General features: G+C 41.3%; 1 protein-coding gene across 6 annotated transcripts in view; it reads right to left on the reverse strand.

Annotated features, from left to right (window-relative positions):
* The window catches only part of TNC (tenascin C), a 95168-nt gene that overhangs the window by 64916 nt on the left and 14079 nt on the right, over positions 1-16173 (reverse strand). For all 6 annotated transcript variants that reach the window (XM_040482102.1, XM_040482103.1, XM_040482104.1 and 3 more), the window contains exon 2: positions 1341-1935. In XM_040482102.1, coding sequence (XP_040338036.1) covers positions 1341-1797 — 457 coding nt within the window. In that variant the 5' untranslated portion in view covers positions 1798-1935. The remainder of the gene's footprint in view (positions 1-1340; positions 1936-16173) is intronic.

A 16173-nucleotide genomic window follows, 5' to 3' on the forward strand; every position in this document is an offset into this window, starting at 1 on the left:
AAGGTTGCTAATTGCCAAATAAATAGAAATTAAAATAACGAAATATTACTTTCCTTCCAAATTTTAATAAATACATATGCATTGTAAAATAAATAAATAAATAAATAAATAAATAAATAAATAAATAAAAAGTTTTATTTACTTAATTTGAGTGAGTGAGAGAGAGAGAGAGAGAGAGAATGAGTCGTAGAGGGGCAGAGAGAAAGAAAATCCCAAGCAGGATTCACGTTGCCAGCGCAGAGCCCAACACGGGGCTCAAACCCATGAACTGTGAGATCATGACCTGAGCCAAAATCAAGAGTCAGACACTTAACTGACTGAGCCACCCAGGCACCTCAATTAGGACTACTCTTGAAATACCTTATCAAAGTGCTTTCTGGTAACTTTTTCTGAGTGGCAGCAATAAAGAGGTTCAGCTCTGATTTGAAGCTACTTAAAGTCCCGGTGCTCTGTGCTCTCTCAGCTCTAGGGAGTAGAGATGAACACAATTTGCAAGTGGCAAAATTCCTGACAAAGGGAATGCCCTGGAGAAAGGGTATCATGGGGGGAGTGGGAGTTCTGGAGACCACAGGCACACTCAGAGCTCTTCTCTCTTATTACTCTTGGTGCCCTTTTTGTGCCAGTTGGTTAACTTCTTTGAATCTCAGTTGTCAGATCTGTAGAATGGGAGTATTAAACCATACTCCAGCGGGTTGTTGGGAGGGTTCAATGAGATAATGAGTTACAGTGCCTGATACATAAAGGGGCTCAATGCATATTGTGATCGTCATTGGAGTTGCCATTATACTGGAAGATTATTTTCCAATTCCCAGATTTAGTACCACCATAAACAGAACTGTGTCTTTGTAAAAACACCAGGGTGTGGGATATCGTGGCTCAAGTCCTACCTCAGCCACTGGTGGCAGGACCTTGAGGAATCCTATCCTCCTTCTGGACCTTAGTTTCCATGCCTGTACAAGGAGGTGATGGGGCCATATCAGCACCTTTCAGGGAGTGATCTTGGGCCAGAAACTTCATAAATATGCTCATAGGTTTTGAGGTAGAGAGTGTGTAGATCCTGTGGTCAAATAAGTGTTAGAAACTAGCCATTAAAATGGAACAAGATTTTTCCAAGCAAGACTTCTCAGAAGCTTAGAAACTCCTCTGAGAAACATTGTCATCAAGACTCTCCAAGAGCAGAACAGAGATGGTTACATTCTCCACATTTATTTGACCACAAAATCTCTTTTCAATGAACACTTTGTGAGGCTAGTTCCCACAGGGAACCCCTTTGGAAACAACTGATGGATCTGGCCACGCCCATCATTTCTCCCATCCGGACAGTGAGGCGCTGGGCGTACCTTCAGCAGGCTGGAGACAGCAGCCTGCTCCCGTGGTGCACTGCTCCCGCAGGGAAGACACCATATTCTCCAGCTCCTCCAGTCTGCTCAGAAGCTCCTTGACATCAGGAGCCGCGGCACAGCCACAGGCCCGCCGGGGGATATTGATGCGGTGTGTGAAGACGATCTGATTTTCCCCGTCTACTGTGTGCTCCTGGAAGCTTTCACTGGGCTCTGATGGTGGTGGGGCCAGGTCTTTCTCCCCACTAGCGGATTCCAGATCCACTGAGCACTGGGAACCTACTGGCAGCTTGATGTTGTAGACATGGTTAAACACCACTGGCTGGTGTTCCTCGGGCAGAGTGACATTCACCCCACTCTGTCGCTTGTGCCGGATGACCTTCTTGAGGACCCCCCCTTCAGTAGTGAGGGTAAGCAAAGCTAAGAAGATGCCCGCCAACATCACCATGGCCCCCATGGTGGAGGTGGGTTTGGCTGGGTGTTTCTGTGTTCTTGGATCTTAGGGGTGTCTCACTCTCAGGCAGAAGTGGGGATGTGGAAGCACAGAGGAGAATCCAGATCAGTTTGTTCCTGGTCTTCTTGGAGGAATTCTCTTCTACAATAAGGGAAAACAACAAGTGTGTTAGTTCTATTACTGATTGAATCTATTGAATATCATCATTCCAAGTGAAGTTTGATTTTCTATCTCCTGTGTTTGAGTTCTCCCGATATTCCTTCAGTATTCACCGTAGTGCTGATACAAACTGGTCTCTAACAGAATATTGCAGGGGTGCCTGGATGGCTCAGTCACTTAAACATCCAACTTTGGCTCAGGTCATGATCTCATGGTTTGTGAGTTCGAGCCCCGTATGGGGCTCTGTGCTGACAGCTCTGGGCCCGAGAGGGATTCTGTGTCTCCCCCTCTCTCTCTGCCCCTCCCTGCTTGCTCTCTCTCTCTCTCTCTCAAAAACAAACGTTAAATTTTTTTTATAAAAAATAAAATAATATTGCAATCTTGAAGGCATGATTCACTGACTTTTCAGCTTCTGGAAATATAGGGAGACAGCAGAGAATAGACATTAGGACAAAACTTTGGAATATTATAGACCAGATCTGGGTTTTGATCTCAGCTCTAGCTCTGTGCCTCTGGGTAAGTCATGTAACTTTTCTTTGTCCTATGTTACTTTCTATACAGTAAATGGCTAAACTGAGGGTTAAAGTAATGATATCAGTAAAAATATTAAGTAGAAATATTTCATGGATTTACGGATCCCTTCAATATTTACTAGAGGAGCCCACTGAGTCCTTGTATTGATATGAAGGTCATCATCCCAGTAGATGTTCAGTAATTCCTGTCTCTTATTATTGATCCTCCAATCTGCATTGAGCAGCATCCACTGGTTCTCTCTGCTCTGGGAGGCAGAAGTTCAAACGATGAATGCCAGAAGGCAAGGTGAGTTTCAATTAGAGCCTAGCTTCTTACTAGTTATGCGGCTGTAGGAATAGTATACTCTACCTCTTTTGAGCCTCTGTTTCTCTTTTCCTTGATTTATTTCTAAAGACTTAAAAAGTCAGGTTTTTTTGTGTGAAGAATCTGACACAATGTTTCTAAACCAGTTGTTCAAACCATGATCAAGGGCAAGAGATGGCTCAGAAAGAATGCCCACCAGCCTCTAATGTTTTATCCAGTCTACAAGTACTTGTACTAGACTTACTGAGTGTTATAGACTAAATCTTGTCCTCCTCTCCCCTCAAATTCATATATTGAAGCCCTAACCACCCATAAGACTATATTTGGTGATGGGGCTTTAGTGAGGTAATTAAGTTTAAATGAGGTCATCAGGGTGGGTCCCTACTCTGCTGGTGCTCTTGTCCTTATAAGAAAAGGAAGAGACACCAGATGACAGATCTCTCCCTCTTGTCTCCCTCTCTCTCTTTCTCTCTGCTTGTGCACAGAGGAAAGGTCATGTGAGGACACAGTGAGAAGGCAGCCATCTGCAAGCCAAGAAGAGAGGCTTCCCCAGAACTGAATCTTCCAGCACCTTGAACTGGGACATCTATTCTCTAGAACATGTAAGAAAATAAATTCTGGGGGGCGCCTGGGTGGCTCCGTTGGTTAAGCATCTGACTTAGCCCAGGTCATGATCTCACAGTTTGTGAGTTTGAGCTCCGCATTGGGCTCTGTGCTGGCAGCTTAGAGGCTGGATCCTGCTTCAAATTCTATGTTTCCCTCTCTCTCTGCTCCTCCCCTGCTCATGCTCTGTCTCTCTCTCCTTCAAAAATAAATAAACATTGATTAAAAAAAGAAAAAAAGAAAATAAATTTTTGTTGTTAAGCCAAAATAACAATCTATAGTATGTTGTTATAATAGCCCAAGCAGATTAATACACTGAGTTTTCTACAATAATCAGAGTTCTGTAGAGGTAGAAATAAACATAAGACCAACTGCCTACCCTCAGAGGCCTTAACAATAGATTATAAATAAAATGGAATCACACATTTAGTACTTAAGGAACAAAGCAAGAAGGAAAGCAAATTACTGATATTGTGATATAGAGTATAACTGCTTATGAAATTTGAAAAAAATAAAAATAATTGTCAAAAGAGTGGTAGTTGGAAAGGATAGAATTTAAACTGAGCCTTACAGAGTGAAAAGCATTAGGTACCAACAGAGTATGGAGGAGAGTATGCTATTGTGAGGCAGTTCTTACCTTGCTAAATTGTCTTATTCATCTGTCTTATGGCTATTTATCAGTACAGCTAATCAACATAGTGGAGGAAAGGGTTGTTGTCAAAGGTCTTTGAGAAATTATTTTTTAAATAATTTTTTAAGTTTATTTATTTTGAGGTAGAGAGAGAGAGAGAGAGGGAAAGAGAGAATCACAAGCAGGCTCCGTGCTGTCAGTGCAGAGCCTGATGTGAGGCTCGAACTCACAAACTGTGAGATCATGACCAGAGCCGAGATCCAAGAGTTGGATGCTTAACCAGTTGAGCCATCCAGGCGCCCTGAGAAATTATTAAATGGATAGGGAGACATGGCTAAACCTTAGGTGGTTATAATATCGGCCTAAACATGCTATGGATTCATGTGCGAACGATATATACAGGGCATGAAGTCTTTCATACTCCTCTTTAATTAGGAAATATACCTAAATGTAGTTCAAGGAGATAGTTAAGGGCTATTTGGCTTTTAATCAGTCATTTCACAAATTGGCATTTTTCAATTACCCATGCTACTCTTTCACTTGCTCATTCAGAGTTAGCTATTTATGTCAATTAGATGCAGTATTTAGAATGCTTATCCTATGGAGGTTTTCTAACTTTTTTTTCCAGAAAGGTCTTATCCCCGTGATAGGATGCATCAACATGATACCACGTGATTGCCTCCTGCATGACAACAGAAAGTCTTTGCAAAAATCTGGAGAGGGATTATGGCGGGGAAAATGGAACTAAGAAGCATTCTGTAGGACTGAGCAGGGGTCTGGGGAGCTAGAAAACACTGGCTATGTACTTTATTTACTTATGTATTTATTTTTAAAGTTTATTTATTTATTTATTTTGGGAGAGAGTGTGAGCAGGGGAGGGGCAGAGAGAGAGGGAAAGAGAAAGAATCCCAAGTGGGCTTTGCCCTGTCAGGAAGGATGATCTCACCTTTGGTGAGATCGTAACCTGAGCTGAAATCAAGCCTCTGATGTCCAACTGACTAAGCCACCCAGGCACCTCATTGGCTATGCATTTGATCAAGAACTTCCTATCCACACATCCCCACCACAGCCTAATTATATTCATGCTTGATATTTTACCAACTACCCATGTAACATCTACTTAGGGCATCTACCCCCTGGTTAGGCAAAACCAAACAAAAAACAAAAACAACAGCAACAAAAAAAGGAAGCAAACACTTCTTTTGAGTATGCTTTCTTATTCAAATTAGTTTCCTAAATAAGAATTTGTGGATCTGTGGTGTAGGCCAGCTCACTGAATAAAAATTATTATGAAGAAGAGAAACTTGGCAAGTTCTTTTCTTTTAAACCAGCATAGCCCATTTTATTTGTTTACTGGACAAATATTCATTAATTGCACACTCTATTGCAATTGCTTTAACTCTCTTTGCCTTCCACAAAGTCCTTCCTTCCACCCCCTTCCCATCAATCCTTAGCCTCTTTTTTTTTTTTTTTTTTTTTTTTTTTTTTTTTATGAGGAAGGGCCATGGGCCAAGCTTGAAATGCTTTTGGACTTTTATCCAATGCTTTTTTTGTGTGTTGCTAAATGACTTAAATTTCCATCTAAAAGGCCATTAGAATTGCGGGTTGAGACTCTGAGGCAATGAGTCTAGGGTAATAATGACCAGAGTATGGGTTGACTGAGGATTTTTCACCGTGTATGTAAGAGCCATGTACTGGCACAGCAAACACCACATTGTTTGGAGGAAGGAAATGTGATTCTTGAGGGTTGTGTATTTCCCACTGGCTCATGGTGGTCTGAGGGCAGGTGGATTTTTTTTGTACTTTAGAAAAGACCCATTACATCTCCAGTGTGGAGGAAAACACCCAGGTTTTGGGATTAGACACACCTGGGTTCAGTGTCACTCACTAGCTCTGTAACTTTGCCAACCTATTTATCCTCCCTAAACCATGATCTTATTGGTAAAATGGGAGTCGGAGTCTTTCCAGAGGGAAGTATGGATTAGAAATCTGTACAGAAAGTACCCGGCATGGCGTCAGGCCCATAGTAGGCACACTTTAAAAAGTAGCCCCTAGCGCCTGGGTGGCTCAGTCGGTTAAGTGTCCAACTTCAGCTCAGGTCACGATCTCACGGTCCGTGTGTTCGAGCCCCGCGTCAGGCTCTGGGCTGATGGCTCAGAGCCTGGAGCCTGCTTCCGATTCTGTGACTCCCTCTCTCTCTGCCCCTCCCCCGTTCATGCTCTGTCTCTCTCTGTCTCAAAAAAAAAAAAAAAAAAGTTTAAAAAAAATAAAAAAAAAAAAAAAGTAGCCCCTATTTCTTGCATTCCTAGGAACAAAACCTAGCATGAGTTCAGGGCACTAGATTCCCTTTGCTTAAACTTAAGCTTGACCTTCACATTGAATCCTGTCTTAGACTCTGCAGCCACCTGGATCTAGATGAAAGAGGAACTGCAGAAATTGCTGAGGGGGGAGGAGATAAACCTTATGAAGATAAATTTTCTAGAACTGGAAATATTTACACCAGAGAGGAAAACAGGGAGCAAAGAATAACCTTTGAAAATGTAAAATATTCTCCTGCAGACAACTGGCTGGTTAATGTCTCCTTTGAGGATAGACCTAGGGATAATTACTTTAGTTTCCAGTTGGTGACATTTAGGTTAGGTATGAAGGATCATGCTCTGAGAGTAGGGCTTTTAAATTTTCAGAATGAACGACTCACTCTATAGAGACTCTTTAAAAAGCACAAGCAGATTATTATCTTTATAGGAAGTGATCAGGCAATGGAAAGTCTGGAAAGGATCTTGTAGGAGGAATGAGTGTGGACCTGTGTGTGTTTATCTTGTAGTTGAAAAAGCCAGGGTTGAGAAAGACAGGATGACCATGTATAAATCCTAGGGAAGCAGGAACTGGCTAGTCCCTTGTGCCCTCAGTGACAGAACAAGAGTCAATGTGTGTTTATGTTGGGGGTGGGGAGGAGGGCTGGTTACAAGAAGGCAAATTTCAGCACAACAGGAGAAATATTTTTCTACTTGGAACTCTCCAACAGAAAGGGCTTCTTTGAGAATATAGCACGCTCCAAGGCATTGGAATGTAGACTCGTGTTGAAGAACACAGGTTTTGTAGACAAACTGTCTTGGGTTTGAGTCACCATTCACCTTTCTCTTTCTTGGGCAAAGTGTTATCTACTATCCTAAGCTAGAGTCACTTCGTCATTAAAATGTGATACAGGTTCCTCAAAGGATTGTTGTGAAAAGTGCATGAGATAATGCAGGTAGTGGGGATGCCACAATCTTTGTCAGCAGCAGGAGCTCATCAAAGGGAAGCTTCTGTAGTGAAAAGTATGGACTTCAATGAATAATTTGCCTAGAATTTGCTTTCTCTCAACTCTTGAAATCCCTACCCTGGCATATACCAATCTGTTTTTTTAAACAGGGATAAAAATTCTGCAGGGAAGTAGAGATTTCTCAGAGATCCCAGACAAATATGCTTTGGGACATATGGGTATAAATATACGTATGGGTCTATCAATCTTTTAAGATTAAAGGATCTGATTAGCATCGATATTTTCAAATGAGAGCAACAGGAAGAGACACAGCTTTTGCACTGGCTCAATCATAGATTGTTATGGTCACACATTTAGGACAAATGGGCTATTTCCAAGCATTGCATGTTGCCCAGGTCTTTATTCTGTCTCAGCATATATTCTGGGTGCAGCAAAGTACACACAGATCAAACTTCACTGTGTGTCTTTATCAAAGGCAATTTTTGGAGCCAAATGAACTCCTGCACACTATTTTTATGAGACCCCTTAGGTCCCTCCATTCCTGTTAATTTCTCAAAACATAATTAATCTGGAGGGGAAAAAAAACTACCATAAACATTTCCCCATAAGATAGAAGGTTCAAGAAGTAGAAAATTTTGAATTCATTGGTCTAGAGCTGTGGTGTCCAATATGGTAGCCACTAGTCACTAGTGGATGTTAAAAATAAAATGAATTAAAATGAAATACAATTAAAATTTCCATCCTCAGTTATAATGCTCACATTTCAAGTGTTTTACAATGGCATGTGGCCAGTGACCATAACATCGGTGCAGATAAAGAACACTTCCATTGTTTCAGGGAAGTTCTACTGAGCAGTGTTGGTTTAGAGGGGTGCTTAGTGGTAGTAAGTGCATGGTACAAATGAGAAAACTGAAGCTCGGAGAGGTCAAAGAGGCACTATATGATGTTGATACGTGTCCCGTTTAATGAAGATGGGTGAGTACGTCAGGTAGTACCTGAGGAAGGAGACTAGTGAGAGAAGATGGCATCTTCTAAACACAAGCAAATATGTATGTGATTATAATTTCCATTACATTTTTGGACCTTACATGTTCAAACATATCCAGGTACATGTGGTCTTAATGGCTACTGTCCTCCTCAAATCTGAAGGGACATCCATCTTGCCTCAGGTCAGCATCCTTCCCTCCCACCCTCCATTCTACCTTGGGATAGGAAGTTTTTCTTCTTCCTCTTTCTGCATCCCTTAGAGCCCCAAGTTCTCTATGAGTTTCTTCTCTTCAAGTGAAACCAAAGACTAGCTACTCTAGGGACCATTTGGGCCATGCCTAACATCTTGTCGTGCTCTGCCTCACCCTTTTCTTGGAAGATGCTAGAACTTGTCAAACAAAGATAATTTATGGCTCTTCTTCTATTGACCCTACACTACTCTGTCCCAAAGTTTTTGAGGGGACTCAGTCCATTTACTGCAGTAATATAAACTATTCTGTTGATGAAGCAGCTGGGTGTGAGAGAAAGAGCCTGGTCTTTGGAAATAGACCTACATTAGAATCCAGCTCTTCCACTTAGTAGCTGCTACTGTGGACATTCACTTTCTCCTGAGCCTCACTTGCCTCATCCCCTACATTCTTATACATATATCTATTTCATCATGTTTTGGGATGAAGTTAGAAGTATGTTAAGCCACTAGCATAGTGTCTGGCACACAGTAGGTACTTTACATATAGTGGCTAATAATAATAGAAACAGTAATAACACTGGTCAAATAGAGAATGGATCAGAAAGAAAATTTTGCATCTAGAAAGGATGAGAGAATCAGAGAGATACATAATGATTATAGTAATATAATAGGTAACAACAGAGATTGGCCGGCTTAACTCTATTCATGTTTAAAGTGGAGGGAGGCTGTACTTTTGTGAGGGGTTTAAGTAAAACACTTTGAAAGAAATGCCATCTGAGATGGATCTGAAGGATGGGTGGCATTTTGAAAAGTGAATGGATATCACTGTAGTAGGTGGGTAGAATCTGAAGCCTGTGGAAGTTTAGAAAGGGAACAGAGAAAAGGCAAAAAAGTTGGGTTGCATGGCTGATAAGGAGAATAAAGAAGTTGACAGTAGAGGTGCCTGGGTGGCTGGATTGGTTAAGCATCTGACTCTTGATTTTGGCTCAGGGTATGATCTCAAGGTTTCTGGGATTGAGCCCCACATCAGGCTCTGCACTGACAGCCTGGAGCCTGCTTGGGATACTTCCTCTGTCTTTGCCCCTCTCTCAGTCTCTCTCTCTCTCTCTTTTGAAAAATAAATAAATAGGAGTGCCTAGGTGGCTCAGTCAGTTAAGCGTCTGACTCTTGATTTTGGCCCAGGCCATGATTTCATGTTTGTGGGATTAAGCTCCACGTTGGGCTCTGTGCTGGCGTCCCAGAGCCTGCTTGGGATTCTCTCTCTTCCTCTCTCTCTCTGTTCTTCCCCTACTTGCTCGCTCACTCTCTCCCAAAAGAAATAAACACTAAAACTGTTTTAATTAAATAAATAAAGAAAGAAGCATTTAACTAAAAAAAGATGACAGTAATAACAGATGCTTCCCTTTGTGGCTCCCTGATAGAGGCAAAGGTAGGGTAAAGGGTATGGAATACTGAAGGTTAGTTCTCCTGGGCATGTCAACAACATTAGGGGGAGCAGAAAGGAGCAAGCACATGGAGTTGGTAGAATGATAGTAAGGAGTACATGAAAGGTCAATGTGAAGAGTTGGCACTAAGCCCAGGAAGCAGTGTTGCATCTCTCTAAGAATAGATGTCTAATAGCTCAGTGTCCTCTGCTAAGGGGACTAGGTAGAACACAGGCTTCTGTCTTCAGTCCCTTGGTCTCCAAATACCTGGCATATTTATGGTACCTGCCTCCTCCCTCTCAAAATTTAAAAAGATAAAAATAATGGTCCTGAAGCCTTTTTTTTTTCTTTTAAGTGGGGGAGGGCATTAAACCATTAGGACTTCATTACTGTTAAAATATAAAAATTAGTTCTTATTTCAACTTATTTGGTATTAGATGTTGCCAGTGTAGGATCATTTTCGAGTTTGGTATTACAGATTTTTTTCAGAACTTTACTGTGATGTAACACTTCATTTAATAGATGGGGAAACCACGGTCGGTATCATGGGAGCCATATCCCAAGGACTTTTTGGACAATAATTTTATACTTTAAAGTGCCTCTTGTCTGTTTATCAGATCTGTCCCTACCCCATCCCCAAGTAGAGCTGTTTGGTAGCTAACCTTTTGGAAGCAGCATGACATAAACTATCAGTTATTTTTAGGCACCTCACCACAGGACAAAGACCGTTGTTAGATGAAGGAATCAACAATCTTTGAATTCTTTCCTGGTCACAGCTGGAGAATAAACAATTTCATTTTTAGATAAAGATTAAACTTCCAACTGGCTAGAATCACATTTCAGAATTCATTACTTATGACTTAATTTTTAGTGGCTCACAGAATATATCTATCTTGTTGACTTAGGCACGTACGTGAAATGCCTAGGCTGGGGGCAACAAGGAGGATTTCTACTGTTTAGAAATGCAGATGAATCTCTTTCCACATCATTTTGGCAACATATGAGGCAGCTTGCACCAAATTTTTCTTCTTGCTTACAGGCAAGAGAATTTTATTGTGCACAGTCAGTTAAGCATGGAGCTGCTTACATGGGCGTTCTTAAAGGTTCTAGAAATTCTTCACCCCTTGTCCTTCCCAACATCCATAAATTCCTTCTTGGAATGTGTCAGGAAGAGAGAGGAGCCAGGAAACAGCCTTAAGTGTGGATTTTTTCCGAGGACATCTGATCCTTACAGTTGAGTGAGGCCAGCACAACCTGTCTTCAAAGAATTAAGAGAGGTCTGACTGCCAAACCAAAGCACCTCCAAGCCCTAGGTGTTTGAATTCCAGCACTGAAAAGCATTTATCCACTCAGATAGCACGGTGGCTTAACTAATGCCCAATTCGGATGCTACTGGAGCCAGCAATCATCCCAGAGGCCTGAGAATTAATTCATTTAAAAACTTACTCATTCCTGCATTCAACAGAGATGAACTGAGTGAGTGCTAAGATATTCCAAAGGAGAGTGAGGTGTTTCAGAGACCCATGACAGTAATTCTTGCTCTCATTGAGTTCATAGTCCAGTAAAGGAAACAGACATGTAAACAGATAGTTACAGGGGAAAATGATAAACACTAAAATTGACAACTATCCAAGGAGGGTCTGTGCTATGTTTGAGAATATCTGTTCTAGAATCAGTCAGATACTATTGAACCCTGGTTCTGCCACTTGCTATCAATTTGGCCCATTGCTACATTTTTGTAGGTCACAAATGGTTGGACAGAGGCAACTTCACATGGCTCCATCTAGTAACTATGACCTTGGATATGTAACACTGCCTCTCTGAGCCCCAACTTTTTTGTTTGTAAAATGGTAACAAGAATACCAACCCTACAATAAAGTTCTTTCAACTCTATCTGGGAGACAATGGGATTAAATGAGATAATCTAAGAAAATACTTAGGATAATGCCTAACAGGAGAGAGATTTCAGTAACTAATGTATGTTGTTATTGTGTGGTGATTTGTGTCCTTTGTTTAGAGAAGGCAGTTAGTGAAAGGTTAGTCTCTGAAGGATGAAAGATTCGTAAAGGAATGTGGAGGAGCCCCCTTTTGCCCACGATTGCTTTTTCCTTGAAATTGTATCACTGTTAGTACTTCAGTTTGTCAAGTGACAGGGATATTCTGAAATCCTCAGGGGAGTGAGGAGGCCTAGGAGATTGCTCGGGTTTTCCTCCTGATCTATTCCCATTCAGTAGCAAGAAAAACAATTCTGTGAGCCTAGGGTGGAGCTCTTTTTCTGGGAGGTCAGTACTCTGGCCAAGAGGCAGTGCTGCTACTGGGATGGTTGTCCGTGATGCTCCGCCAGGGATTTCTCCAGAACAGGCTGCTTGTGGTTTAGTCTTTTAAGACATCACTCCTGACGGGAAATGGTTGGCTCAGGTTCTCAGCATTTTCCATAGACACAGACAGACATCAGATTATAGAGTCAAAATCAGAGTGGAGCAAGGCTTAGAAGCAACTTGGGAGGATCACTGAGTCCTGGGGTGGCAAATCTGTGGCACCGACATATCCTTCAAGTATACGTGGCAGGCATTGCTGATCAACACCTATACATTTCTGCAGAGCCCTACTTCAGAAATGTTATGAATACATCACTCCAGGCAGCCACATCCAAATAATTAGAGGTAGTGCATGCTGTGAAAGGGAATAACTAAACAGAAACACCAGAGAAGGACAGCAGCTAATCAGTGGTAAAGTTTATATTAAAACCCAGAGATCCTCCCTCTTGGTCAATGAATTTGATTGAGGTTTATTGGTTCTCCCAGGCTACTGAGAGCCCTTCAAAAATAGATGCATATGGGGGCGCCTGGGTGGCTCAGTTGGTTGGGCAACCGACTTCAGCTCAGGTCATGATCTCACAGTTCGTGGGTTCGAGCCCCACGCTGGGCTCTGTGCTGACAGCTCAGAGTCTGGAGCCTACTTCAGATTCTGTGTCTTCCCCTCTCTCTGCCCCTTCCCTGCTCACACTCTGTGTCTCTCTGTTTCTCAATAATAAATAAATGTTAAAAAATTAAAAAAAAAATAGATGCATATGTAAGGCTTCTAGTAATTCTTAGTCTGAGGTCATTGTAAAGGTTCCCAGAGCAAAATATCACCAATAGGATCTTGGAGAGACCCTGTGTTAAGAGATTTACAGGTTTCTTGGCCCTGTAAGGTTTCTTCAATTTTCTATCCATCCATCCATCCATCCATCCATCTATCCATCCGTCAATCCATCCTTCCTTCCATCCATCCACCCATTCATCCATCCAACTATACATCTTTTCAGTACATATTTGTTAAATACCTACCATCTGCCAAGCCTTGAGTTAACCATGAAGGATACTACAATGACGAAGATCAGCAGTTCTAATTATAAAGCTTATAATTTCCTCCTAAAAGCTCACAAATGCAGTTGATTTTAAAATCCATGTACTCTGGATTTAATATTTGTGCTATTCTTAAGTGTCACTGCAGATTGGGAACATGGCACATACTCTCAAGCTGATAGAGTGTAAGTGTTAAGATTCCGTTAAGAGCCACTTTCTGTTTACTTACTATGGGCTGCACAGTGTGCTGATTGTTAGGGAGATGAGGCAGACTAAGGATTTACTCTCTGTTTCCAGAAATCTCAGAAACTAGAAAATACAATGCAGGGTTCAGTGGCAGTGCTGGTCTGAAAGAAGGAATTGAAGAAAGAAGTGTCACTCTGAGCTTGGAAGTTCCCAGAGGACTTCCTGGGGGAGGAAATGATTAAAACCACCAAATATTGATTGAGAAGATAAGGAAGAGGCTGAAATCATAACAGTGATAACAAAAGTAATAAAAATATCATCAACTACCATTCACTGCATGCTTATTTTGCCAGTAAGCATTTTATATTTCCAACTTTAAATTCTCACAAAAATAATATGAAGCACTATCTTTATTCTCAGTTTGAAGGTGAGGAAAATGAGGCAGAGAATAGTTAAGTGGCTTATGTACATTCAGATATTCATTAAGTAGAGTCAGGATTTGAACACAAGTCCATCTGAGTCCAAAGTAAGTGCTCTGAACCTCGATTTTATACAGCATTTTGTGCTGAGGGCCAAGGGAAAAAGTTATGGCTCAAGACCAGTCCCAAGCATTGCTTCCATTACTTTCAAACACCCAGCTCAAAAGAGAAAATCTTTGGAGACACGATCATATCTCAGTTATCAATGGGAGAGGGTACCAGATCCGTTGAAGGCTGCTCAAGAGCCCCTTTGCCATCTCTGAGTGGACAAATCTATTTGTCCTTCAAGATAGAGCTCAAAAAATCATCTGTTATTAGAAGTTTTCTTGTTTTTTTTCTTTCTGAATTCTCTGAGTTATTTGATATTATTTGATATTATTTCTATCATGTGTCATTCTAAAAATTGACTTTGGGTGACTTTATTATGTATGTGTATCTTCCTCTTTTAGAACACAAGCCAATTCTATCTTGTATTTATGTCAGACTGTAAGGATTTAGATTGTATGTAATCTTTAAGCTCCATGAAGGCAGGAACTATATCTGAGTCATTCATCTTCTAATACCCAACACCAAGCTCAGTGTCTACAGCATAGTGAAGGCACAATATGTTTATATTTACATAAAATAACACTCAATATATTTCTTGATTTGAACTTACACATAGCAGACATATTCATGGAATTAATGAAAGAACAAATACTCTTGTTTTCCTGATAGCCCTAACGGAATTATTTCTCCTATGATCTCTTCTAAGACAAGATGTATCAAGGAATTCATCATAGTTGCACTCCCAGAATTAGTTCATTTTTATTTGCTCAGTTATTCAGTGAGTATGTACTGTGTGCCAGATACCACACTAAGCACAGGGGTTACAATTGACCAAGACGCTGTGGGCTCCTTCCCATGAGATTCCAGTCAATACCTCAAGGGTTCTTGAGAGCCCAGTACGATCTGCTTTGAGATAAACCTTCTCTACGATCAAGGTCAACTCAACTAGACATTTGGCAGGAGATGAACTCGACCAGGCCTGTGATATACTCAGTGTAAAATTCTGGTTTCAATGTGAATGAAGCATCCTGGGTTATTATCCATTCTCCCAATTTTCTTGCAGTATTCATTGTTGGTTAAATTTAGATCACTCTCTCCTTTTGAATTCTGACTTTTATTTTTCAGCTCCCAGAGATTTGAGGCTCTCCTGGGACTGTGTGGTGGGGAGTGCAGTGGATTAAAGGGCTAGGAGATGAGCTCCGCAGCACAGTCCTGCCAGCCTCTTGCTGTGAGACCTTGGGCAGGTCACATCCACTCTCTCGTCAAATAAGCAAGATTGTGTGCCCCTAGCCCCTGACTCTTTGGTTCTAGGGACCTGTGGTCTACCGCTAATTTGGCAATATTTCTGCTCAACTTAAATTTGGATTTCATTTCGGACCCATGTCAAGTAGCCAATATTAAGTACAGCACTCCCCCCCCGGCCCCCCCCCCCCCCACACCAATACTGTGTCTTTCTTTAGTTGTTTGGCTAAAACACTGGTGGTGCTTTGTGGCTTCTGTCTTCCCATCCCCCAAACAGAAGTTTCACTACCAACCAAATTAAGCTCACAAATCTTAATCCATAAAATATTTCCATCCAGACACAATAATGAGATTCATATTTGTGGTTTAGTATACCTAAGAAAAGCTCAGATGAAATATGACTAGATCCATTGATACATTCAGACCACAGACTGCCCTGGTGTGGTCTGGTTTCAATTTTTGAAATAAAAATTCTGCAGAGCACTTGCTTTCTCTCTCCTATTCCTTACCTAGACAGAAAGGAAAATAAAAAGTGGGTCCGACCAAGTGGCAACAATATAGGTTCCTGTAAAATTCTGGAAAAATTGTTTCAAGCATAAATTTCAGTTCATTTCCTAATGGAACAATGACCTCCTCTGGCCTTCGTCCAGAATTTTAGGAAATCTAGTTGACTCTTTCAAAAGTACTAGAAGTTGGTTCTTGAGCTCTTGAGCCAAGGTGAAGAGATCAGAGATTTATCTAGGAAGGTTTACAGACTGGCTCATACCTCAAAGTTAAATAAGAGACCTTCTGACAAGGGCTCTGTGACATGGTGACTTCTGTGAAGCTGTTGTTAGCTACCCAATGCCAGAGATGTAGCCTTGAAAGACTTTGAAAATTCTTAAGGAGGCATTGTGATGAGCAGAAATACAGGAGATCAAATTCTGCTTACCTGCTGGGAAGCGTTAGACAAAGTCCTATAACTTTTCTGAATTGTGGCTTCTT

The sequence above is a fragment of the Herpailurus yagouaroundi genome, unplaced genomic scaffold (assembly GCF_014898765.1).
Source record: "Herpailurus yagouaroundi ecotype Mexico unplaced genomic scaffold, PumYag 160, whole genome shotgun sequence".
NCBI lineage: Eukaryota > Metazoa > Chordata > Mammalia > Carnivora > Felidae > Herpailurus > Herpailurus yagouaroundi.